The 25,944-nt window shown below is 38.9% G+C and overlaps 1 protein-coding gene across 1 annotated transcript; it reads right to left on the bottom strand.

Moving 5' to 3' along the window:
• Positions 1-1,161: 1,161 nt before the first annotated feature.
• fscn1a (fascin actin-bundling protein 1a) lies at positions 1,162-19,885 on the bottom strand. Its single transcript, XM_020927184.2, has 5 exons — positions 18,917-19,885; positions 6,958-7,114; positions 5,141-5,262; positions 3,850-4,017; positions 1,162-2,965 (listed from the first exon to the last, which is right to left on the bottom strand). Exons 1-5 carry the CDS (start codon positions 19,755-19,757, stop codon positions 2,757-2,759), a joined length of 1,497 nt encoding a protein of 498 aa, XP_020782843.1. The 5' UTR covers positions 19,758-19,885; the 3' UTR covers positions 1,162-2,756.
• Between the last annotated feature and the right edge of the window lie 6,059 nt (positions 19,886-25,944).

The raw sequence follows: 25,944 nt of genomic DNA, 5'->3' as shown, positions 1-25,944 counted from the left end.
CGATGGTAGGTTAAAAAAAAAAAGTGAAAAGCGTGTGTAACATTGTACATTCTCGTATCAGTTGTAATTTGAGGGACATTTTTCCGCTGTGTGGTCGTTAGCAAACACGGTTTTCTGTATTTTGGCTAAACAAATGACAATTTATGCTCCTTTTTACTGTTGGCGGGGTTCACACTAGTCAAAAATTGTAATAGTCCTGCTGTAGTCCTGGTTTAGACCTGATGTAGTCTTGGGTTAGTCTTAATTTACTCCTGGTTTAGATCAAATTGGGGAAAAATAGGGACACCTGGGACATTTTTTTTTGTATAAAACTGGGACAAATCACTGGTTTTGTATAAATCTGATGGGACAGGGGACACAGGGTTCAAAACTGGGACTGTCCCGGGTAAATACAGGACGTCTGGTCACATAGTATAAATGGTAAAATCTAAATTAATTGGGATGCTTGTTTTGCCACGGGGCGGTCCTCTGGGAGTTCACGTTGGAGAAACTGGAGAGGCATCTGTGAGGCTTCATCAATACATTACCACCCTGAACTGTGTAAAGAATGTACGTGAATTATCAAGACACAAGAAAGAGCAGCAGGTAGGAGTTGTAAGGTAATGTACAATTGACCAATTCTGACATTTTTTTTATTTTGTTAATGAAGCTATCCAAAATTTTACCTTGGTGCATTTGAACCAAATTTTCCTTTTCTTGAATTGTGGATTTTGGGATAGCCTAGTTATTTTACAACTTTACCCTTTTAATTTAACTTTAACCATTTACTCTACAACTATAGACCCATGAATACATTCGCCTGAATAATGCTACTGGCAAATAGACTCCAAATCCGGATTATCCAAATGGAAAATGGGATGATGCAATGTCCCACCATAATGGTAATGAAGCACCTGAGCTGGTCTACCTCTGGGATTATCTCAACACATAGAGTGATTATGCTTTTGTCTATTTTCCAATGTTATCTGTTCCAAATGTTTATTTTTCTAATCTTTAACTATGCTTCTTTGTGGTCCTTTAGGTACTCCTGATCATGTTATTTTGGCATGGGCTTGTCTCATAGAGTGTAAGGTAAACAAATATATATATAAATTAAGATAATACTCTGTTAATAAAAAGTAGTGGAGTAAGAAAAAATATGATTCAATGAAGGAGTCAAACAGCTTTCCAAATTCCAGGTTTTATTGGTCGTTGAATTTCAGGTGAACCAATGGCACAAGAGAGATTATTCATCCACAATATCAAAAAATTATACAAAATAATACAAAAAGGAACTTCCAGTTATACAAAGCAAAGATGTGGACTTCTTTTTCCAAAATCTTCCATTTCCTTACATTTTTCTTCTATGGCCCAGAAAATCTGGCATGTAAGGCACAGTCATTACCACGTAACCTTCCACATCTCTTTGACCATGCCTCGCTGTCGGTGCCATGAAGACGATAACCAACATGGCACACGACTGTACGACCTTTGAGATGAAGAGATGGAACAATGGTTGGCTTTCCACATGGGGAGAATTAGAGATGAGAACCACTTTGTCATTCTAAAATGCATGAAAACAAAAAACAGCCCTGGTGTGCAATGGCAAAAGTAAAATTCATGAGATGTTAGCAAAGCTTTATTTAACTCAAGACAGGAACAGAGATGATAAAATGCATTTGTTAAGGCTGTCAACGTTCAGACAGTAATGAAAACCGAAAAATTTACAAATTACACATAAGGCTTGCACATGTTTTTGTGCACAGCATGTTAAGAAACCGGCATTATTTTGAGATTTAGTAGCACCAGAAATCAATGAGATGTTTAAGGTTTAGTTGAGCTGAAGGTAAAGGCTTTGAACAGGGGCCTATGACATTCCTACACCTACCTGACTTCTTCACCACTAATGATAATGTCTGTGCCTTGGACATACAAAAAGGGTATCTTATTCTTCCAGTACGACAGGTGAGTGCAATAAACATAACCTACCGCACTATTTTTAATTATCTGAAACTTTGAACAATAGCTATTGGGGCATAAAAAGGGGAGGGGTTGACTTCCTACATCCTGTTTGATCCAGGACATTCAGACTCCCAACCAAGGAGAACACAGCTAGAACAACACAGGAAATTATTTTATAGTGATTTTTTTTTTTTTTTTTTTTTTTAACACTCGAGATGAAAGTCTTCCATAATTTTAAAATCCAGTTATATCATAGTTTTTTAATGGACACGGGCATCATGGCCATCTCCAGAAACATACATAGTGATCCAACTTTATGGAGGTGCTGCTACATGACCAAATGAACAAACAGGAAGTGACTGTTTAGGTTATTAGATCAGGTAGAAGCATCTCCCGGTCGGACGTCATAAATACTGCCATCGTGTGCTGCTCACAATAGAGACATTAAGAGGAGGGGAACGGGGGGGGACGTGGAGATAAGATAGGGGCTTTATTGTGGTTCTGCTCTGCTCTGGTAAAAGGGACCGAGCCACACTGGGAGGCCCAATCATAAGGCAAGGATGGGAGGAGTGACGGGTCGAGCAGCCAACCAGATCGGAGCAGGGGAAAGTGCACAGCCCCTCTGTAACTATGGCAACAAAAAATAAAAAATAAAAAGGTTTGACACTGTAGAGCAGAGCCTGGAGGGAAGGCGATATAAATGACCCTTCCTTATTAGTGTGCAGTTCAACATAAAAAGCGGTAGGTAGGTAGATGGGGGGACGGGAGTGCTGTGTGCACGCTCCACAGCAGTGACGCCGTTGCCGTGGTTTCGCTCAGTATTCCCAGAAGGTTGCAGATTCCAGGTCGTCGGCGTTTGCTTTGAGTACGCCAGCGTGGTCGCCGCGGAGATACTTGTTGTCGGCAGCGTGACGGATGGCCAGCTTGTTGTAGTCGCAAAACTCAAACAGGAAGTCAACGGGCGCGTCACTGCTGCTCACCACCGACTGTTCGTTACCCACCATCCAGTATTTACCTGTGGAGTCTGAACACAGGACAATATTCAGTCAAACTACTATTCTATAACTGTGAACAAAGAAGTTTAAGATGGCACAATACTATACTCTCTTTAAAGGAGCGCTATACAACTTACTTGTGAAACCCATTATATTACCCATCTTGCATTTATGTTTGGTCTATGCTTGTATTCATTAATTAAAAATACCTAGTAACCCGGGTAAACATGTTATAAAGAGCCCTTAATATGTAGTGGAAAAACATTCAATCTGGCAACAACACTAGCCACAAGCGTCACATCGCCGCATGCATCATTGAAACAAGTCAAAACAAAAAAGTGAATGAAAAAAATCTACCACATAGTTTAATTGTTAAAACTGATAAAATAATTGCTGTCCGTGGTTCTATATGGGCTTTGGCTATGATATTGAAAAGTAATCGCTCACAGCAATGTATAAAAAAAAAAAAAAAGAATGATGAACCAGTTCATTTTTTGGAACTATGAACAAACTTAACTATAAACAATTATGAACTATGAACTATGAATGAACTAGTTCATTTTGAAATCTGTAAACTGAACTTTTGAACTAGTTCATGTAGGAAATGAACTTTCCCAACACAGCTAACATATGCTAGTCTCTGTGGAGATAGTTTAATGTCATATAGTGGAAAAATTTTGGCAAACCAGTAACATCTCTATGGAGAAAAGCAGGTGATGAACCCTCCACCAGAAAAATTACATAATCTAAAATCGTAGTATTACAACATGAAATCCAAAGTTAAGTTGTAATAGTAGTGAGGAGTAAAATGCTAGATGGATTAATTTGCAAGAAACAACATCAGTTGATATATGAGATCTTAAAACTCATTGTTAATTGGCAAACATTTGGTTACAGAGGAGAGAGAGGACACCTTGCAGGCTGTAGGCTCCGTCTCTAAACTCCAGGGTGAAGTAGTCGTAGGACGAGCGGTTTGAGTCCAGCGTCCCTGTCACTTTCCTACAGCCGATGAAGCCGTGCTCCCCGCGCAGCACAATGATCGGACGGTTAATCAACTTCATGATGAACTCTTCACTTGGACCTGAAAAAAACATCTGGAAGTTATTTATACAGCATTTCTGTCATTGCGTTATGCTGGGTGTGGAGTCTGCACAAAGCAGTAGCAGAGGAATAGCAGGCAAGAGTATATTTTTATTTAACCTTTATTTAACCTTTGTTTTAACCTTTATTGAACCAGGAAAAAAAAATCCCATTGAAATTAAAACCTCTTTTTCAAGGTAGTCCTGGTCAAAAGGCCGCAGTTTAACACATTCATACAAACAACAGTAAAACAACATGGATCATAGATTTGGCAAAACAAATGCACATTATTAAGGCAGTCTCTAATGTTTTCATCTTAGATTGAAAAGCATTCAAGAACCAGAACTCAGTCAGTTTCCAATCTTAATATTTATACTTCGATCTCAAACATGACATCATTGGTCTAGCCTGCTTCTTCAGCTGGTTACACTTCGTGGAAACCATCTGACCTTGCAGCATTAGAATTCGATTTGTCGACGGTAGGTGGGTACTTTTTTATTTAACCAATTGCAGCTATTTGATTGTGACATATGTAATGTGCCACTAACGGGGCTAACTCTTATATTAAGCTTTTCCCAAATCCTGTAGGAAGAAGGGCAATAACGTCTTTCTCCTTCGTCTTCCTCTACATCCATCTCGAGCGCTTTGTTTACTGTTGTGCTGTACCAAAAAAAGGGACCCAGTCATGGCTTCACAGCTCTTCGCTGATTGACTGGTGTGCGGTCTACAACTTCCGGGGTTCTTGCAAACCGTCAAGTGTATTCTGATTCCTGACCTAGTTGCTGGAGAGAAATTAAATTCAGCGGAGGCACTAGGTAGCGCCAGCCTGGCTATCACTGGTCTATAGGCGAAAAAGAATAAATGTTTTTGTGAAGAAGAGAAAATATAGTTGCGGTTGGACTACAATTAGATCATCTTGATATCTGAACTATCTACTGCATTTGGTGTCAGGGCACAGACAAAAGTGAGTTCTTTGAGTGTCCAAGAAATAAGATATACGGGTCCAATGTAGTAGATGATGTAGTAGTAGTAGCAGTAGATGCAGTAGCAGTAGTTTAACCCAAACATGAACTCAATCCACTAGGTATTCAAAATTACACCAAGAGCATTTGTGATCTACATACCTGCGGCATCAATGGTGGCTGCTAGCTGTCCATTCTTCTTGGCAGCAACATATTTCCCATTGGCGGCCCGGAGAGTCAGCCTCTTCCCACGCCATTCAATGTCGAAGTAGCAATTAGCTGACCTACACACAGACGGGGAAAGTAAAGGTGTGAGTGAGCGCTGAGGTACTAATTACATTTGACACTCAAGTACCGTCCTAGGCTACTGAATATCCAAGTAGCATGTAAATTTAAAGCACCCATTCATTTTCGCACGCCTGTTGCTTACAGGCTACTCCCGGCTGTTTAAGTGATTGTTGGGTAATTGGATTGGCAGACTCACAGCTGAGGGGTAAGCTTCACTTGGTAAGCAAATGGTTAATTAAAAGACTTTCACTTTTTTCTGGAGCAGTTTGTGGTATCTAGAGGAGATAAGGAGAGTCGAGTAACAGGAATGTGACAAAGGAATGCAAAAGACTTCCTGCAGTGAAAGGCTCAATGGCCATCTCATCTTTCTACTTAAAGGTCCTCTATTACACAAAATGGGTTCTTCTGAGCTTGTTATAATGATGTTACTTCCTCAAAAACATACCTGGAGCTGTGGTTTATTTTATTCACACACGTTTGAGTAATCCTTGAGGTTAGATTGTCTACATCTCCAAAGTTCAGAATGCTCTGGCCCACCTTGTGATGTCATGTCGAGGTAGTTTACAAATTAAGAGCTACCATTTACCTTTAGTTCAGTAGAGTTTGGCAATTCCAGGTCCAGATTCTAGTGAAGCTGTAGGAAGTTTAAAAACCCACTTCCTATATTACCACTTTTTTTTTTTTTTTTTTGTTTGAGAGAAGAACTTTAGCCTAAATATGCAGGATTTGTGTGTTAAACATGTGTGAATGAAATAAAACAAAACTCAAAAGTTTGTTTGATGAGGAAACAACATTATAACATAGATCAGAAAATCACATAATATAAGACTTTTAAATAAAGGGCTATAGATCGCCAAGTTTTCTGTCTATCCTTTGTTAGGAAAATTTGAAAAATATTAACCAAATGTAAAGTATGATACCAACTAACTACTAACTAACAATTTGCATATCAAGTTAATTATTCTTAAAGAAAAATGATCATGTGTTGCAAGGCTTTAGTGCAGTGAGGAAAACATTGAGAAAACACAAAGTTAATGCACAACCGACTTAACTGTCTCCTAACTGAAAAACACTTAATGGTAAACACAGATGCTTCCAAAACTGGTTTAACTTCTTAACGTATCGCACGATTTGCATAAAAGGTGCTGTTTGAAATTCTTCGTTTCTGTCAATAGTAACTACAAAAATGCAACATTCACAACACACAAACCAAAAGACTTTTTTGTATTTAAGCAAATCTTGGTTTAGAATTTACATTGTAAAAATTGTCATAATATCTGCTGAGCTTTCATTATGTTTACTGAAGTATATCTGGTTAAATGTTCCTACGCTTTTTGAACAATATGAGAAAACCGTTTGTTTTGGCAACAGCTAATTATTCAACCATGGCTAAAAGCAAAAATCACTTAAGGGATGAGTCCAGGTCAAAGATCAAAAGTGAGCTCTCTGGAGGTACAGAAACAGAACAATGAAAGGATCCCATACACACACGCACACACATGCACGTCCAAGATGGAAATGTGGTCAGACATGCCACAGGGATGACACAAGCCCACTCACTCCACACCTCCCACTCTTAACATTCAATCACTCAGGAAACTCCTAGCTCCAGTTACACATAAAAGTAGTAACATCCTGTTCAATCATAAATGTAGAGATTCTAATTTTTTATGTTTCTAGGTGATGCTTACTTGGTGGAGGCGGTGCACTGCAGGCCCCCATTGGCCGTGAGGGTCCAGTATTTGCCCGCAGCGGTCCGGAATGCGCACTTCCTGTTCTCACGGCAGATCTCCACTTGAAACACCTCCTGGTCGCCTTCTTCGTCCTGATTGGCTGACAAGTCCATGCCTACGAAGTGCACAGAGCGGACGGTAGGTTACATGTGTAAAACAGGTTTTCCTTTGGTTCAAATCAGACAGGGTAATGAGCAGCGTCAGACGATATGGATTAGAGGGGCACTGGGCACAGCTGCACACATAGGCCCACGCACATCTGTCACCGCCCAGACCCAGACCGCCCCAGTAAAGATCAAAAGGATTAAGTGCTACAGACAATAAAAAAAACATACGGGACCAAGAACCAACAGCTAATGCCGCGCAAGTAGAGAAACATGAAATGAGCGCAGTAGTAGCCATTATTAATGTGATAAATCCATGAGAGCCAACAGCGGCGAACAGAAAAAGTTGCTTGTAATTGACATATTAAATATACATACTGAGATGAGTTTAAATTGGCAGTCTCTGGACATTTGTAGACTCCAAATTAAATGCTTTAACAATCAAAAACAAAAAATATACAATCATATATAACAATGGCAAACCAAATAAATGGCCTACCTAAACCGAAAAAACAAGTACAAGCTTATTGATAGGACTGATCAAAACTGAATTGCCATTCATTATGTGTTAATAATTGACAGTCCTGTTCAGCCTTGTTAACATGTCAAACTTAATGTCTTAAGTTCATTAGCAAACTTGCAAGACAAATATTTCGTAGATGTTTTATATATTAAACAAAACAAACGTTAACAAAATGATCAAACACATTTCAACTTTCAGGCAGTTGTAGGCTAGCCTGATTCATCAGCCAATTTCACTTCCGTCTGACCTCGCAGCATTAGGATTCGCTCAATGGTAGGTGGGTACTTTTTTTATTTAACCAATCGCTGCTATTTGGTCGTGACGTATGTAATGCGCTAAATCCTGTAGGAAAGAGGGCAATAACGTCTTTCCCTTGATAAAATTCACCAAACATTCTCTTTATTCTGTCTTTAAATCCTCAATCTCAGGAATCGTCGCCAACACAGAATGTATGGCTTCATCTGCATCCATCTCGACTGCTTTGTTTACTGTTGTGCTGCACCACAAAAGGGACCCAGACAGGCGCTTGATTTTGATGTCATGGCTTCACAGCTCTTCGCTGATTGACTAGTGCACAGTCTACAACTCCTGGGGTTCTTTCAAAACATCTAGTGTATTCCGATTCCTGACCTAGTGCCTGGAGAGAAATTGAAATTGAGCAGAGGCACTGGCTAGTTGCAGGCAGTTTTACAAGTATATAAATACAAATACTGCAAGACTATAACGCTGACATAACATTTCATCACCATCAACTTCAAGAGTAAGGGGGGAAAGTGCTCCTTTGATATCACTCAAACTCTTCAGTTAAACTGATTGTCTTTTTCCCCTGGTAGCAACAACAATAGTTTCCTTTCTGACCAACAGGTGTGTGCAACTGTCTAAATATATAGGTTCCAAAATACTGCACCCTCCATTTAATTGAACTGAATTGAATATGCAGTTTTAAATTACTTCTGTACTACTCCACTGAATAATATCACTTTACTTGCACATCCTTCTAAATCATGAGTTTATATATAGTTCACTGTACATGTACACAACACAAGTGTAGCGTAGACTTCATTATCGTCCATCAACCCACTAAGAGGCTCACAGAAACAAAGAGATAAACAATCATGAACCACTACTCACGCGGGCCACTCCCTTCATATAGACACACATTTAATATCACACAAAGCATCTATTGTATAAGATGAGGTCAGTGTGGATGGACCTATAGCCTCGGGCCCAATGGGAAAAATACATGGACTGTTTGTGGCAGAGTTTTGTGTAAATGTGTGCAGAGCCAGACAGAGAGAGGATTCAGAAATTAAAACTTGTATGTGGTTCACCCTTCCCCCAGTGCACCATTTCTGTTCATGTTTTCTGTTGAGCGATCAGATTCACTGGACAAATATTTTAGGAGCATGTGACTCACGTGTGCTCATTGTGTGGTTAGGGATGTTTGGGAAAAGCTTTTTGAATCCTTATAATAAAAGTATTTGATTGTCTGTGTGCTACAATTACAACTAACAGAAAATATTGCCATAAATGATCATCATTGAAATTTGTAAAGCAGCATAATCTTTTTTGTTCACCTCTTATTCATCGAACCGTAAGTCAATATAGTCATTGTCGTGACAGGCATGCTCAACAAGTCTTTGTACTTCCCATGGTTATTTCAGTTGAGAACTATGTAAATTTTTACCCTATAATGTATCATTTTCTTTCTTAATCTAAGTGAGTATTTGGCAAAATCTTTGTTCAAGATATGGAAATGTTATTAAGGAGAACTACAAATGCGGCATATTAATAATTGTTAGTTGTAACCATACTGGACTCTTCAATTGTATCCACTGTTCACACCAAATCGGTTTTATTTCAGCAAACAAAATTGATGTTAGTAGATCACGTAGTTGTCATTATTAAAGACGTCTTTGTGGAGCCCACTGGGGAACATTACATAAGTTTAAGCTAAGTATTTGTAGAAGAAATGGACACTGCTGCTCTCCCACAGAGGCCACGCTCAAATGATTGGGTTTCAGGAGAAATATGTGGGATGAACACACACATGCAGATGATTGAGAAAAAAACTATAACTAATGGGAACCACATGGCGCAGGGACGAGAAGGGGGCGGGGGGGCAAGGAGTGAACAGAATGAGCAGAGAGTGAACAAGAGGGATGAGGGCGAGAGTCGACACAGTAGCACAGTTTATCACTACGCCAGCAGCACGCACCATCTGCTGTACGTCTCTGCCGTGAAAGAGCTCATACTAACAAATCACCTTCACAGAGTAGTTTAAGGTATAGACTCCTTTTGAGTTTGTGAACAACATAGTAGCAGACTGTGATCAATGAATTTTCAGTAGAATAATTATCATGATCTCTGAGCCAAAACTAGGTAGGTTCAGTAGTAGTAGTTTTTTTATTCAGTCATTTTGCAGCATTACAAAAGAAAACTAAACAGAAGACAACCCCATGGATCATGACTGAAAGGGTTTAGGCTGAAGTAAAAAGTACTTATAATGCCAAACCCTTTTAAACAATGACGGAATCCCAAGAAAGAAAGGCATTGTATGAACAGCAAGTTTGCATTTACAATTTCACTTACGACTTACTTTATATATATATATATATATATATATATATATATATATATATATATATATATATATATATATATATATATATATATATATATATATATATAATATATATAAATAAAAGAGACAAAATCTAAATTAAAACAAACTAAATTTTATGCATAATTCATTCATTCATTCCAGAGCTCTATATCTTTCGAAAACATAACACTTTGTACCAAGGGTCTCCAACATTTTTCCTTCTGTGAACTACTTTTTGCAAAACAAAAATGCCAGAGAGCTACTAATTTTAGTGGTCGCTAGAAATGTAGTAAATATAAGAACATGGCAAGTTGTAGATGAGGTACAGTTAGATGAAATTATAAAACGTAACCCATTATCCAGTAACCAGTGCACAAAATTAGGCATCAAAATTATACATTTACAATGGAAACATTTAATCAAGCAAATTTGAGTCATTCAGCACAATGGTATAATTCAGAAATCCCTTGGCGCGCTACTTGGAAGAGGGTGGAGAGCGACTGGTAGCTCCCAAGCTACAGGTTGGAGACCCCTGCTTTATACTACTTACTACTTAATACTTTTTTAAATTTTTTTTTTATAAAGGCTTCTACAGTGCTAGACTTTTTTTAAATCACTCAGACTGTACCATATACTAACCCCTCTAACTAAAATACAATAACTTTTTTTTTATTTTAAGTTCTTATCTTCATTTTTTTAAAGATGCCAGTTTTGTTTTTGTTTATGGTCATACAAACTGATAATAATGATAAAGAAGGCACAAAATATATTGTTTATGATCGTATCAAAATAAAAGGTAATGTCAAAGAAAAGCATGTGTTTAGTTAATAATCATATTTTTTGTGAGGATTATGGATCTAGTCTTCTAAGTGTTTCAGTAAGATTTGGTTTTTATATTGTTTTTTTGAAGTGGACCAAATTAGTGCAAGCTTTGATAAGGTCATCTAAACTATTCCATAAATCTACTCTGTTATGCTTATGAGAGTGGATCGAGATAATTGTTTTTTAAAATTCATTTGACCACTCAGGTTGGTCAGTGTATGCCGTAGGTTCATCCAAGTTTATCTTCAAAGACCTGATTTATTAAGTCCTAAGGGCAGCTAATGAAAGTCACAACCTGCATTCTGTTTGTTCTAAATGTAAGTGTAGTGGCTTGCCTCTACCAATAGTTCCCGTTTGTATGTGTAACTGCAAACTAGAAAGAATCACCCGAACTTTGCTGCATGTTTACCGTAAATACCGTAGTCGGGCACATCAGCAGCCAAGTTTCATTTTAATAAAACACAATAAACCACCAACAGTCAAGGGGCAATGCATCATAAAACACTTGTATTGTAAGTAATTGTAAATGCAAGAGTGTGCATTTATGGATTCAGTGTAGGATATCCAGGAACTAGCCACAATGTTTTATCACATCTTTATAGCAGTCATCTGCACACATAATCTATAAAAAGTGTAATTTAATAAATGTAATAAAATGAACAATAAAAAGAGATGCATGACTGTTCAGTTAAAAACACAATTTTACTCAAAGATCATACCAACTTTTGGTATAAGCCAAGTTCTGCTTTAGTCTAAAGTGCTGTTCTTCTGTGTGTCAGTCAGTTTAGGATTGTAATTTAGTGTTGACAAGAATATTTTGAACTAGACCTCGGCATTGTACAACATGCGGCCCTTTGGTTGACTTATCGGCCTGTTTAAGTAAAAAGGAAACATTTTATAATTTTGCCTCATGCATGGGCTAAAGCTGCATTGCTTTTATTTTAGAGGTGTTTTTTTAAATTACATTTTTGTAAAGCAACCTCACTTTTTCATTGCTTAGTCATAACAAACTCTAACCAGTCTTACCAGCTCATCAAAACAATGCTATTTACTGCTTTTTATAAAGAAATACAAATAATATGATGCAGAATTGAGTTAAACATTTTGGCCAGGCCCTCCACAATATTTTCTGTTTCTCATGTGGCCCTTTGGGAAAAAAAATAAATGCCCACTCCTGCTTTGAACATACGATATTATCATGGTATGAACCTTAAGGTATGATATTTATTGAGATATTTTGTGGAAGCCAACAACTGTCAATGCTACCTTTTCCTCTTAAAATGCCTTGACAAGACTTAATCCAGAGAACTAAGATTTAAAAGTGCTTAGAACTGTTATTTCTTCATGTAGTCTGCACTGAAATGGAGCAAAGGATCATGGTCTATGTAGTTCTCTCTGTCTTTTTTTTTAGCTATTGTTTACCATAACTCTTAATTTAAGCAAAGAGACTTGTAATTCGATATATTGTGATGGTCCACGATATTATTGTGAGAACTTTGACGATACAATATCATGATATTTCAGTTACTGTTACATTGTCCCTAGTTAGAATACCTGCATTAAAATGTATTTTGTAACTTTGAAATGCATGATCTACGAAGACTTTGAGTTGCAACAGTTTCAGAAAGGTAGCTGTATTCTGAACACCAAGTGAAAATAAATGTCCCAGCATACAGTTAAGTCATATTTGTTTGTTTTTTTTCAGTACATGTATTTAGTTGCTTCCCAATAGTAGTAGTTTGAGGTATTGCTAATGTTTGGCGGACACCATTCTTCCATTGTTCTCGTAATGAAAGTGTGATTGCACAAATTATATATAACACCTAGAAACAAATTTAACTGTAGACTTCAACCTCACTTTGTATGCCAGCATGGTAACACCATTTACCCTGTCAAAACAGATTAGTCTGAATGTTTGTACAACCCTGTGTGTTGAATGATTGCAGTATAGACCGAATCAAAACATTTGTACAAAAACTACAGTGGTTACTGCTCACACCTTCCCTCATTTTACACTTCATTTATCTTATGGACTGTGAAATACTTGGATTTGAGCAGTAACTACAATATCAGCACACATTTTACACCATCAGTCTAAATATAACCATTATGTCTCATTTGAATTCCGTGCAAGGTTAAGCATTTTGCATACATTTATTTCCTTTTATATCCACATAATCAAGGTCCTATGAGCCAAGGGAAATGACACAAGGAAATAAAAACACTATTGAGCACACAAACATGACACGGAAACTCAAACCATGACCTGTGTTTATCCAAGCCTTCATACGCCTCCTGCAACTAATTTTAGGCAACTATTACATAAAGTGACCACATATACAGTAACTTCAACCACAATAACACATACACACCCACCCGGAGCGATTGAATCTTATCAGGAACATTGCAAGCACTTGTTTTACCCTCTTGTGAGTGCTGGTTCTATTGTCTAAGGTGGCTGGGGCAGAGGAGGCGACCAGCTGGGGCCCAAATGAGGAGAGGAGAACACAGGCCTTTGTTTGGATCCAAAGCACACACGCATGGACGTTAACAGTAACCCACACTTCCTTGATGTGAAAATGGGGTCAAGCATAACATTGGGATGTCCCAATTATTTTAGCAAAAATGAAATGAGATTTGACTGCGGAGGAAAATCCACCAAGAGACACACCCAGACAGATGACACACTAGGGAAACGCTAACCTATAATAAAGAGCAGAGACGATCCTTTGTGATGTGGTTCCTAACTGGTGGAACCTAAAATTAGCCCAAATCATTTTATCTTGATACTAAAACCCCACCACTCAATTTAAGGCTAAGCGGATGTGTTCCAAGAGCGATTTGGATTGAAATAAACCATTAATGGGTTCACGTTTTGTCCAGCTGTGTGTGCAGTCAGTGGATCAGTTACCAGATTGTTTTATAAGCGCAATTTACCATGAATAGATTTTAATACAGGTAGCTTTGCAATCAAGTAAACATACTAAAAGGTGGCCTATGAACTCACAAAGGGTGGCTAAACTGTAGCTTAATCCCTGTCGCAAAAATCCTGATTGCATTATTTTGGCAGATGTGTGGTCTTGTGAGTTGGTGGAAAACACATGTAAGAAGATTAATATTGAGAAGATATTCTAAGCGTAAAACAATAGGCACTACACTACAGTATGGATAAAATAAGGAACCAAACTGTCTATGCTGCCAATACAAACAGATTGCTTAGTCTCTGGATTCATTGTGGATGCATGTGTGTGAGTGTTTTTGACCAGACCCATCATCACCAGCCTGCACACAGCCTGCAGGGATTTTCACAGCAGCCAAGGTCTCATTTCCTGCCATGGGAGGGGGCGAAGGATACAGGGAGGGTGTCACAGCTGAACCAGAGCCAAATATAACAGGGGTCTGCCAGTTGTTCTTCATTTTTTATCCTGCGCAGAAGATGACATTCTGATTGGCGGTACGAGGCAGTCCATGTTTTAGCAAATAGGTCATGGCATTGCGGTCCTGTGTGATCAGCCAATGAAACTCTTTATAAACTTTAATGGTGCTTATCCACATTTCTACATATTTACGCAATTGATTTGTGGAACGAATGTTTTAAAGTGGATGGATGCAATAAATATCTAAAAATGTGGAAGACTAATGGTTGCTGATTCATCACATTCTGAGTTGTTCCTATAGGAAAAAGGAGAGTGTTCCTAGCAACCAGTTAAACAGAGATGTTTTTCATTATACAAGAGGGAAGACAAAGAGCTTTATGTGTATAATTCTGGCAAATCAAACTATTGGCTTTAAAAGGTCTTACATTTTACAAAATTGACTCTTGTGAGCTTCAGGCCATGTTAGAATGCTCTTAGCTCCTCAAAAACATACCTGGAGTTGTATTTTATTTAATTCACACATGTTTGAGTAATAAATCATTAATTAAATAAAAAATATGTGTACATTTCCAAAGCTCAAAATGCTTTGTTTCCCCTTCTGATGTTATGTAGTGGTAGTTTCAAGTCAAGTCTACAGCTACAGTGTACCTTTATTTTAATAGAGATTGGCAATTTCCGGGTTAAAATCATCAAAATGATTCTAGTGAAGTGTGTATACAGTTTACAGAGAGAAGCACTTCCTATATTACCTCATGATATCACAAGGTGGTGAAAACTTTTCTGTTTGAGAGAAGAACTCGGCCTAAATATGCAGGATTTGTGTGAATGAAACAAAACAACTCCAGGTATGTTTTTGATGAGGAAACTGCATTATAACATAGATCAGAAAATAGTGTAATATGGGCCCTTTAAGCTGCTCATCATGTTGCTGTATGGACATATTAATCAGTTATGAATGTGGCATCACAACAATTACATATTTTATCCAAAGAACTTGTTTTACTAAATTAAAAGGGAATCAACTGTGTTTCTGTTGCCATAATATGAATGATTACTTGGTTACTTGGTTACATTGTTGACAAAGTTAATCAAGTCCTTGCCCAGACTAGATTTCATTGTAATCCTACTCCTTTGTGAAATCATTTGCATATAGATTCATCTGGTGTGATGCTGTACAGTTTTATCCAGGAGTGGGACTGTCAAGACTGCCAAAGTTATATTAATCCTTTATACAAAACCAAATTGTTTCCTTGAGGCTTAAATAATGAACTGGGCTTCACTTCATACATTTAAACCCAATCCTCTGTGAAAACACATTCCCAGGTGCTAGGATTAGCATTAGCACAGCATGCATGCATAGATAATTCACCATCTCGTTATCTTCCTGAAATTCGACTCTTGAGTGCTGTGCAAAGAAAAACAAGTTTTTTCCACACACAATTAACAGCCAAACCAATGGAATCTCTGAGGATTTCCATTCTCTGTCCCTCCTCTCTGATAAAGGCACTAAGAGCAGTTGGCTGTGGTGGTTACAGTAGTAACTAACAGGATGTGGCCCATTTAGCTAAACTATCACTATGCTCTTGTGCAGTTTTAAAGGGCAGGACAAACAGTTAAGTGGCTATTGAGCTTGGGCTAAAAGGACAGTAATGGCATTTGTGCATATGAACGCTGTTAAAAGTGTCTTTTGGAGCTAGTCACCGTCTTGTATTGATTAAGGAATGGTTTGGTCATGAACAGGAGATCAGGTGGCATTTACACTTGAAATGATAAAAAAAATAAATGAAAGAACCAATTAAAATGCAGTAACATTTGTGGTATTGTTGGTTGTTGCAAGTACAGCAACCAAGGATCTTTTTGGTAATTGTTAGTTCATTCATTCATTCATGCAAGTTGCTGGAATACAGGTTTGACAGTATATTGTAAACATCAAAATAGTTGTTTCTAAGATGTGCAACAACAACATTTCACAGATATATGCACATTTTTGTCATTACTGTTTCTTGCTGGGGAAGTTATCCTACACTCTGCTGTACATGCTCGTATAGTACACTTTGTCCCTAGAAGCAGTGATTGAAAAAGCACTGACAGAAAAAAAAAATGTAAACTGCTTCTAACATCACAGCCATTGTCTCCAATGAAAACCTTGTGACCTGCTGGAAGCATTTTGGACTTGAGCTCAAATCATAACAAACTCAAACATTCAAGACTCTGAAAAAACAACAAATACTACGAGTCCATTGAGAGATACCTTTCCATGGCTAGATCTTATGTTAATAAAACTCTGAACTTATTGCATCTAAGGATGAAAGATTAAACAATTAAATTTGAGTTTTTGGAGTGACCTAGTTGCAAATGTTAGTTCTCTAATGGAAGCCAGGCCGACTTTACCCCCTGACTTGGCCCAGCTCTGCCCAGCAAATAGCCACCGTGTATGGGAACTATGTGCAGCTGTTACCCGGCAAAACATCTGGAGCTAGTTTTATTTCACTCAACGTTTAATCCACATCACAATCATTCTGGTACTTGGCGGGCAAACGCGGTCATCCTCTAAGATTTGGGCAGTGGTCCTATTTATGTAGGACAGAGCAGCAAAGATCAGAGGATAGAAAGCATTAAGTTGAAAAAATATTTTAATTTTTCCGTTGTCAGTATTGCCAAAAGTATGGGATTACCTGTCACTACCTTCTTTCATATCTACTTACTGCAAGTAAATATGAAAAGTATGGCTACCAACTGTTCACAGTGTCAACAAACCAACCACATAGCATTAGCATTAATCTCTCATCAATGGAAAATTACAGCCATTTCACCTTATTTATAGATGATTTTGAACAATAGGTAGATAGACAGTTCTTGAATAATACTTAACTTGTTACCATACTTAGCTTTTTATCCCACTATTGTCTCCTTAGCTGGCGTGTTTAGTAGCACTGGTTGATATACAAATCATTTTCTGACATGTAAACAATGGAAATGATACTACCCTTGAATCTAAGAAGGCCATGGAATGAAAATGTCTGAAGCAAAATCACCAAACCCTCACTGCATTCTCCCCACTGACCACAGGCTAATTATAGATTTGGAAAGAATCAATTTCATTCCTCCTCTATATCTGAGAGTCAGCCATGCCCTGTCCAAAATAAGCATCGATTCAGCTCCTTTCAAGCAGACATTCTGTTATCCAAATGCGCATTATTGGATGGGTGGCACTGCTGACAATGAGCCTCGGAGCCAAGACTAAAGGATGGAGCAATGGTCGGGTGGCGGGGTGGGGGATGGGTGTGAGGAGGTAGCACAAAATGATGGAAGAGGTGCATAGGGTGGACATTTGATGAACGATTGAAGTCAAGAGAGCATAGAGGAAAAGATGCATGCATGGATCATCACTGGTGCAAGTTAACTAATCTCTAAAATGTAGTGATGTTGACACTGATTTGCTGTGAGTTTTTAAGTTTTACGTGCATATACAGCAGCTTGTGACCAACTTTCACAGGGTGTAGAAATAACAATGCAACTCAATAAAGATAATATCAACACAGCATGGCCATAGAGGTGAAACAAAAAGGTTTTTGGATGGATTATACACACACAGTGCCTCTTGAGCAGCGCATTAATTATAGAGTGCAGAGAGGAAACATGCTGGTTGCCATGACAACATGTGCTAGAATAATGATGATTCAGGCCCTTTGCATTGGATAACCGGTGGTTTAAATGGGGCCAAGAAGAAACTAAAGAAAATCAAACCAAACAAGTCACCAATTAGTCAACTTCTGGTCAGATGTGACTGTAGGACTGGGCCTGTGCAGAGCTGCTTTACATCTGAAAGACCACACGCGTGCTCATTGGCCTCCATGTGTTTACTCAGATTAATGCACTGCTCTGTTGGGTTGGTTACATTTGTTGTGCCTTGTCGTTCTGTTTGGGCGTCAGATTATCAAATGCACAAAAACTTCAAAGTAACATTTGCAGAGTGTCAGATTGTGAGGTTTTTACTGTGGGAGCTGCAATGGAACAAAGCTGTTCCATCCTTTGTTTAAAAGGTGGTGTTCCGAGTGTGGGTTTGGCCTGGACATAGTTTAGACTAAATTATTCACCAAGATGGATGTATTAAACACAGACAGATGTTCTGAATGAGCAAGTTTTCTTTATTTTGATGTTATCGAAAATGTTCTTTTGTTTGATTTACAAGCCTAAATGAATTGTAAGAACATCTTCGTTCTGCTTAAATAGGCAGCTGACAGATCTCTGTCTAATGCTCCTGCTGAATGATGAGTGATGAGCCTGCTGCATTGTGTGATTATGTAGGCCATGTACAGTGTCCTAAATCTGACACTTTTGGGTGGATTGAGGCAGACCACAGGGGGGATGCTGACAGACATACCATCACATTAACTCTTTCAGTGCAACAAGCCTCAAATGCCAACACACACACAACCTCCACTGAACTACCAGGCACCAGGCCTGCACTAAGCACCACACCCACCTTGCCGGGTAGAGACGTTCCTTTCATTGGCAGCAGTGAGGATGACTTGCGGGTGGCTCTGCTCCAGGACGAAGAGCTCATCCTTGCCAACACGCCCGCTCTTGCTGGACTTCATGGTACCGGAGGGCCCAGAGGGAGCCAGGTACAGGCCGTTACAGTCTCTGAAAGCCACTTTGCCGGAACGGAACTCCAGCGTGTAGCCCGTGGATTTGTCAGGGGTGGCCGCCAGTGCGCCATCGTTGCGCAAGAAGCGGTTGTCGGATGTCTGCAGGTGGTACCGCTGATCCTGAAACACCAGCGTGATCATGGAGTCCACTCCCCACGGCACATCCCGGTCAATGGCGATTTCATCCACCTTGGAGCTCAGGTGCGCATAGCGTTTACGTGTCAAGCTGAAGATGTTGACCTGTGGGTGCATGGCAATGTGCACGCTCCATTTCTCAGCCACGGACACGGTTTGGGCAAAGCAGATGATGCGGTCCTCGGTGCCGCCCAGGTAGCGGCCGAACTGCTCAGACTGCAGCGACCAGCGGCCGTCATCGTGCGCCGTGATGATGAAGCGGCATTCGGGGCCTGGGGTCTCACTGTCCCCTGTCACGTTGCCGTCTTTATCCGCAGCGATGTACCGGCCCAGATGAGACTTCAGGCAGAACACGTTGCTGTTGGACTCGTCTCCGCTCTGCTCCAGAGTCCAGATCTGCTTCTTCTTCAGGCTCGTGGCTGATGCGTTGATCTTAAAGCCAAAGGTTTCTGCGGTCAGGTACTTGTTCCCGCAGTTGATGAGGCCAAACTGGATCTGCAGCATGTCGCTGGTCCCGTTGGCCGAGCCGTTAGTTGTCATGGTGCCTGGTCCGGGCCGGTTCTAGACAGAGGGATGCAGCTGAGGGTTGGGATGCTGCCTCGCGTGCTTCTCTTTGTTTGGGAGTGTGTTGAGGCTGACTGTGCGCGCGCCGCCGGTCCTCTCTGTATGCCTGTCTCAGCAGCGCGAGCCCGCCGCCACAGCTGCACCCTTTATAACCATCAGTGACGTAGAGACTGGAGACACGCCCCCAACCAATACTTTTACATTTCACAGACCAAATATAAGTTCTTTATATAGCTACAAATTATCTACTGTGTTTGCATGTGTCATAAGATGTCACTGTGTCTGTGGATGTTTGAATACTGAACAAAGAACAACAGTGTTTAAAGTAAATAAAACATCTCAGAGAAAGTAAATGTGGTGCTCTACAGCCATACACATAACTTTTTTTGTCATTCTATATCAGGCCACGAATAACATGATAACATCTCCCAAAACGCTCTTATCAGATGGACTCAGCATTTGAATCATGAGGAGGCAGGGAGCACAAAGCCTCATTCATGTCCACATCAGAGGCAGGAAAGGCCCAGCTCCACAAACAAAGAGGCCAAACAAATCACACTGGCATCTCCCCACTCAGCCACAGCAACATATCACCAATATATGGATTGTGCACCCACTGTGAGCTATATCAATGAAGGTGCATATGTGTATGACAACTTTGCTGCAAAATAACATTAATATTGCATTGTCATTTTGCATGCATGTTTATATTTTCATAAGCAAATCCAGTTGGCACACTGGGTTTGTGTACGTGTTGTGGTGCCTTCTGTCTGCATGCCTGATAGGTTATAGGAGAAGAGCTTGTGTAATCTGGTCTGACACAGTAATCTAATGTACTGGGGGTCCCACTACGGGATACAGTCTGGTAAATCCAATCGACGGTGAATCTTCAAACAAATCACATTCCCTTGTAATCCTGCTCCAGAAACACAATTTAATAACACAGAGACTTTACTCAAATACATTTGTGTTTGTTAATATATTTGTGGACAAAATATTTAGAGGCAGATGTCAACTATTTCTATTACTTTTGGTTCAACTTTCTTTACTGTTTTACCTGGCATGAATACCTAAAATTGTCAAAATACAAAAAGTATGATTATAGCTCTTCAAGTGGATGTTTATAATTTGGGGGATCTTCTTTGGCAGCTGTGTAACAACTGTTAACTTCATAAATTCATTCTCTGTACAGGCCTTTGTTGTACTCTGCATTTGACCCATCCTTCAGTGCCGGTGGGGCAATGTGTGCTACCCACCCAGACTCAGAAACAATAATAATAGCATTTGTGTAATTCCTCAGTTGCCCAGGTAGGATTGTGAAGTAGCTTGGATGAGCTGCGAAACGTATTCGATCAAAAAACCTTTGTCCAGTTGACAGAAATGAATTTCTTCCTTGCGAATAATAATAGTAATATATTTTATGTATAATGCACTCTCAAAGTGCAACAATGTGAAGCCATAACAAATGAAATACAACAATAAAAAACATCAATAAATAGATTAAAACTAGCAGAAATGCAAAAAAAAAAAAAAAAAGGAACATTTTCTTTTTTAAAAGCATATCACCATCTGTGAAGGTGGTCTGGTTGGGCGTTCCACATATGTGGAGCGAGAGTGCTAAACGAGCTGCCATGCCAGCTAACGCATTTCAAAAATATTCAAGCACCCTTTCTAAAATATATCTAATCATTTTAAAGTAACAATTGTGTACTCACTTTAACAAGCATAACATTGCATAAAATCCAGCTGCAGCAGAAAGCTTTTCAGTAGTGGGTGGGACTGTAAATATAGAATGTCAACATTAAACACTCTCTAAAGTGTATCACATATCAACTTCAAACACCAAGCTTTGCAAATCACAACTATCAAATGAGAAGAAAAGGTAATGTTCCCACTGCAGACCTAAATGCACTGGCTACAACTTACCATGAAATATTCCTCAAGAGGAAACGTTGTTGATTTGAAGTACAAATCATGAATTTATCAGTTTGACACAAGTGTAAAGGTGGTGGTTTTTGTGGCCAAGTTGTTCTTGTTATCAAATGATGCTTGTTGCCTCATGGAAATGGGACAATATTGTTCTAGAATCTTTGTGTTGAAGCTTCCAAATTATTGAACCAAGCTAAAGTGAAAGCATCATGTGTAGTAAATGTCAAAATAAATTATACTATACTATACTTACAGAAAAGGGCCAATATTATACTATTTTCTGATCTATGTTAAAATGTTATCTCATTAAAAACATAACTGAAGTTGTGCTTTGTTTCATTCAGAAAAGTTTAACACACAAACCCTGCTTGTTTAGGCTGAGTTCTTCTCTCAAACACATTGTGATGTCATGTGGTGATACAGGAAGTGCTCTGCTGTGTTTTTAAACTTCATACACCTTCAATAAAACCATTTGGATAATTTCAGCCTTGGAACTGCCCACCTTTACTGAACAAAAGGTAACAGGTAATAGCTGTTAACTTGAAAACTACTACCAAATGACATCACACGGTGGAGCAGAGCATTTTGAGCTTTGGAGACAGACTAATACTCAAACATGTGTGACTGAAACAAATCTCAACTCCAGGTGTGTTTTTGATAAGGCAACAATATTAAATCTGTAATCAATTAATAGATGTTATGGTATATCATTTTAGCTTTTAGTTGCCTCCATTACAGAATTGTAAACACTTCAGTGATATAAAAGTCTAAAGTGTCTACACCTGACCTCACTGGATTCGCCAGAACCTATAGTTTGATTGGACAAGGTCTGGTTGTTATAGATTCACCCTTTGTTACACCAATGCATCGCCACTATACATTTTTTTCCCCTTTTTTGCTTTGTCTGTTTAGCTCTTGCACATCTCCTTTGCTTTCACACTAACCCTTAAAGTGATCAGATTAGCAGTCATTTGTGTTGTCCCCACTGTCCCATGCTATAATGCCAGCCCAATAGACGAGCGAAGGGGGCGGAGGGTGGCCATCTTTGTTCCCCTTCAGCATTGAGGCAGTTACCATGGAAACGGGGCTGCGGACGGTTCTGATGAAGGGCAAGGAGCGACGCGTGCAACCAACACACTGACACACTGACACACAAAACCCACTGCGGCACTGCCCGGGCCAATCAGAGCCCGTCCTCGTTGCACACCTCTGAGCTTCATCCAGTCACGGCGCACGCTCACATCTGCTTTATATTTTACACCAATCAGAAAGCAGATATATAATGCCACGTCCAACCAGTGGCATTTACATAGTGGGCTATAGACTCCATTAAATTAATTGGGATCAGAGAGTTCAGTTGGATGAATAGTTGAGATTTCCTTATTGCATTGTCACTGTTGTAAATGGAATTATGCATGGCTCATAAAATAAGCTAAATGCAACAAAGATGGATTGAAAGGAAACAGGCCAAGGAAAAAGGAGGATGGCAGTAAATCTATGAGAGGAAGGAGAGTATGAGCTGCGAGAATGACTGTGACAGTTACACAATAGTGACACCTGTAGTGGGTCCAGGAGTCTTTGTAGTCAGTGTAGGGAGAGATAGATCGGAAACAACATTTACAGCCTATAAAGATTAATTTGATCAAAACTGTAAGAATATTGTGCACTAAGTTATAGACCATTTCTGTAACAGAAACCAAAATAGAAGCATGTGAGAATGACTGAATGCATTGTAGTGTGTGTTTTTAATTTTGTAGGGCGTAATTTTTGTAGGGCGTCCCATTGGCGTCCCAGACTGTGTAAAACCAATGCATTATATTCACCTAATAGCCTTTTATTACACTTTTTTTTTTACTGAGCTCTTCCCTGAGACTTTAGATGAGTAGTCGCGTACGTCCTATCTTGACATACTTGGGAAAAGAAATTTATGTTGATGCTGTACTCCAAATGCACTGACCATGTAAAACAGCTAGACTAACCTGCAGGAGCTCAGTTATATAAAAAATTATAATCATGGTTCTTTGACTCATAATTGAAATCACAAAACAATTACCTCTTTATAGTCAAAATTAACCTGTAGAGAAAACATAGACTCAAAATATGTTGTTACTACTAATGCCAAGTTAATTGAATTATTATTATTTGATTATATTTGTAATTTAATAGAGTACTAATTGAAATCACTATTTTACATCAATCAATCAATCAAACTTTATTTATAGAGCGCTTTTCATACAAAAAATGCAACACAAAGAGCTATTTACATTTGATTAATCGCACCAGCATCTGCTAGCCTTAAAGGTGGAGGGTCTGCTACTTGTTAGTTTTCTTGGAAATGTTATTGCTTTGTCAAAGTATGACATCTGTTTCCATGGAGACAAGCCCACAATGCCTCCAGAACAATTTACAGGTCAGATTTGTGGAGAGGTGAGCTCATTTACTGTAGGAGCGCATGTTTTTTGTAGTATTTTTTGCCATTTTTGCATATATCCTTTCAGACAAAGCAATACTACCTTCATAGAAACAAGTTTGTGGCGCGTCCGCTGACAGAAAAGTTACACCGTGCACTTTTAAAGATCGAAATAATACTAGAGTATAGTTTAGGATGTCCTGCACTAAGTTAAGTTCATTGTACTGTACTGTACGACGTGTATTGGATTGTGTGTCTGTATTGTGTATGTGTGTTTACCAAAAGAATTAAGTAGGCATTCTTTCCTGCACTCAAAAAAGACGATTTTTGTGTTGTTTTCTGTAAATAGTCTGTTCTGCTGTCTTGTATCCTGTTTTATATGTTGACAGGGTTAGGCAAAAAATATGTTAAAACTTCAGCCTAAACCCCTTCAGTTCAATGTTGAATAATTTTAGTGACATGCTTAATTTCTTGTGTTAAATCACTGTAATAAGATGAATTATTATGTTAACTGACCGAAGAAATAATAAACTAAACTAAATTGTGACACTTCAGTCCTGACTTGTAGGCCCCACTGCCAGCCCAGATCAAAGGTGCAGCAGATTTGGGTTTTTCCCAAATATTGTTCCCTATATTTCAGCATTTTATGATAGCTGAAATATAGGGAATTTAGTATTTTTCCTAAATATTCTAACAATTTTATCAATATGTCAACCTGTTTTTTTCCCAGGCTTACTGTATGTTCACATTTTCACAGTTTACATTTATCAGATATAACCATCTCAAGAACATTTCATCAACCACAACCAGCTCCCTGTTACAAATCTGTACTTTACCCCATCAGCTGACTCCATATTCGATTAAAAAAAAAAAAAAAACAGAGATTATGATGGTCACTGCAATGATTACAAATATACAGTGCCAGCATGTGTGCCATCTCTACAGCATTAACCTACATTACACAGATGATTTCCATGCCAGTCCTGGTTGTGTATCTTTTGATAGTCACACTGTGGTCAGATGATGTCCCAGGTAGAGGCCAGAACACATTAGTCCCATTTGAAAGGTCCTGATTTGGTGACGCCCCGTCGTTAGCAGCTCCCTCGGGGTTACAGATGCTCCACTATTGATTATATTGATCAGAACAATGGCAGCACATGCTTGGCAGACAGACGCCATCTTTTCTTCTTCTTTGTTACGCTCGCTGGAGTCATGTTACTGATGAAATTTGACAGACCCTGGTTTAACTTCTTAAAAATTCTACTACTATCTTCTTCCACTGTCGATTACTGCTACGTTTTAGTTATAAATTACTCCTGACTTCACTATTGCTGCTTGAGAACTGTAATTGCTTCTACAAAATACAAGAAGGCTACACAGTAATGAATGAATGTTGGCTGAATGTTTTATTAGTTTATTACTGCCGCTACTGCTATCCTTTTTTATTGCCACAAATTCAACAACTAATCATTTCACTGCTACTTCTTCTACTACTGGCTTAGCTCTTTTATATAATCACTTTTACAGTTAATTATTGTACCGAGGTTATTTGAAGATAAGGGCTCTGATCACAGCTGTAAGACTTTTAGATACAATATATGTGGAGACAAATGCATGATCTTGCAATTTATTTAATAGCAAACTATCTAAATAGGACAATAACTAATGATAGGGATGATGTCATGACTTGGTAGCCAGATAACACCCTGGATGGAGTCTGATTGGACTGTGCAACGTGCCAAGAGGCCTGGCTGCCCTGTGCACCAACAAAGAGGCGCTAAGTCTTAACCTTGGTAGGCTCCCACGACAGTTTACGTATAAAAG

This window comes from Boleophthalmus pectinirostris, unplaced genomic scaffold (genome assembly GCF_026225935.1).
Source record: "Boleophthalmus pectinirostris isolate CB_2022bp ecotype Guang Dong unplaced genomic scaffold, ASM2622593v1 HiC_scaffold_2826, whole genome shotgun sequence".
Lineage (NCBI taxonomy): Eukaryota > Metazoa > Chordata > Actinopteri > Gobiiformes > Gobiidae > Boleophthalmus > Boleophthalmus pectinirostris.
Note: the sequence above shows the minus strand (reverse complement) of the source record. Positions and strands in the feature narration are given on the sequence as shown.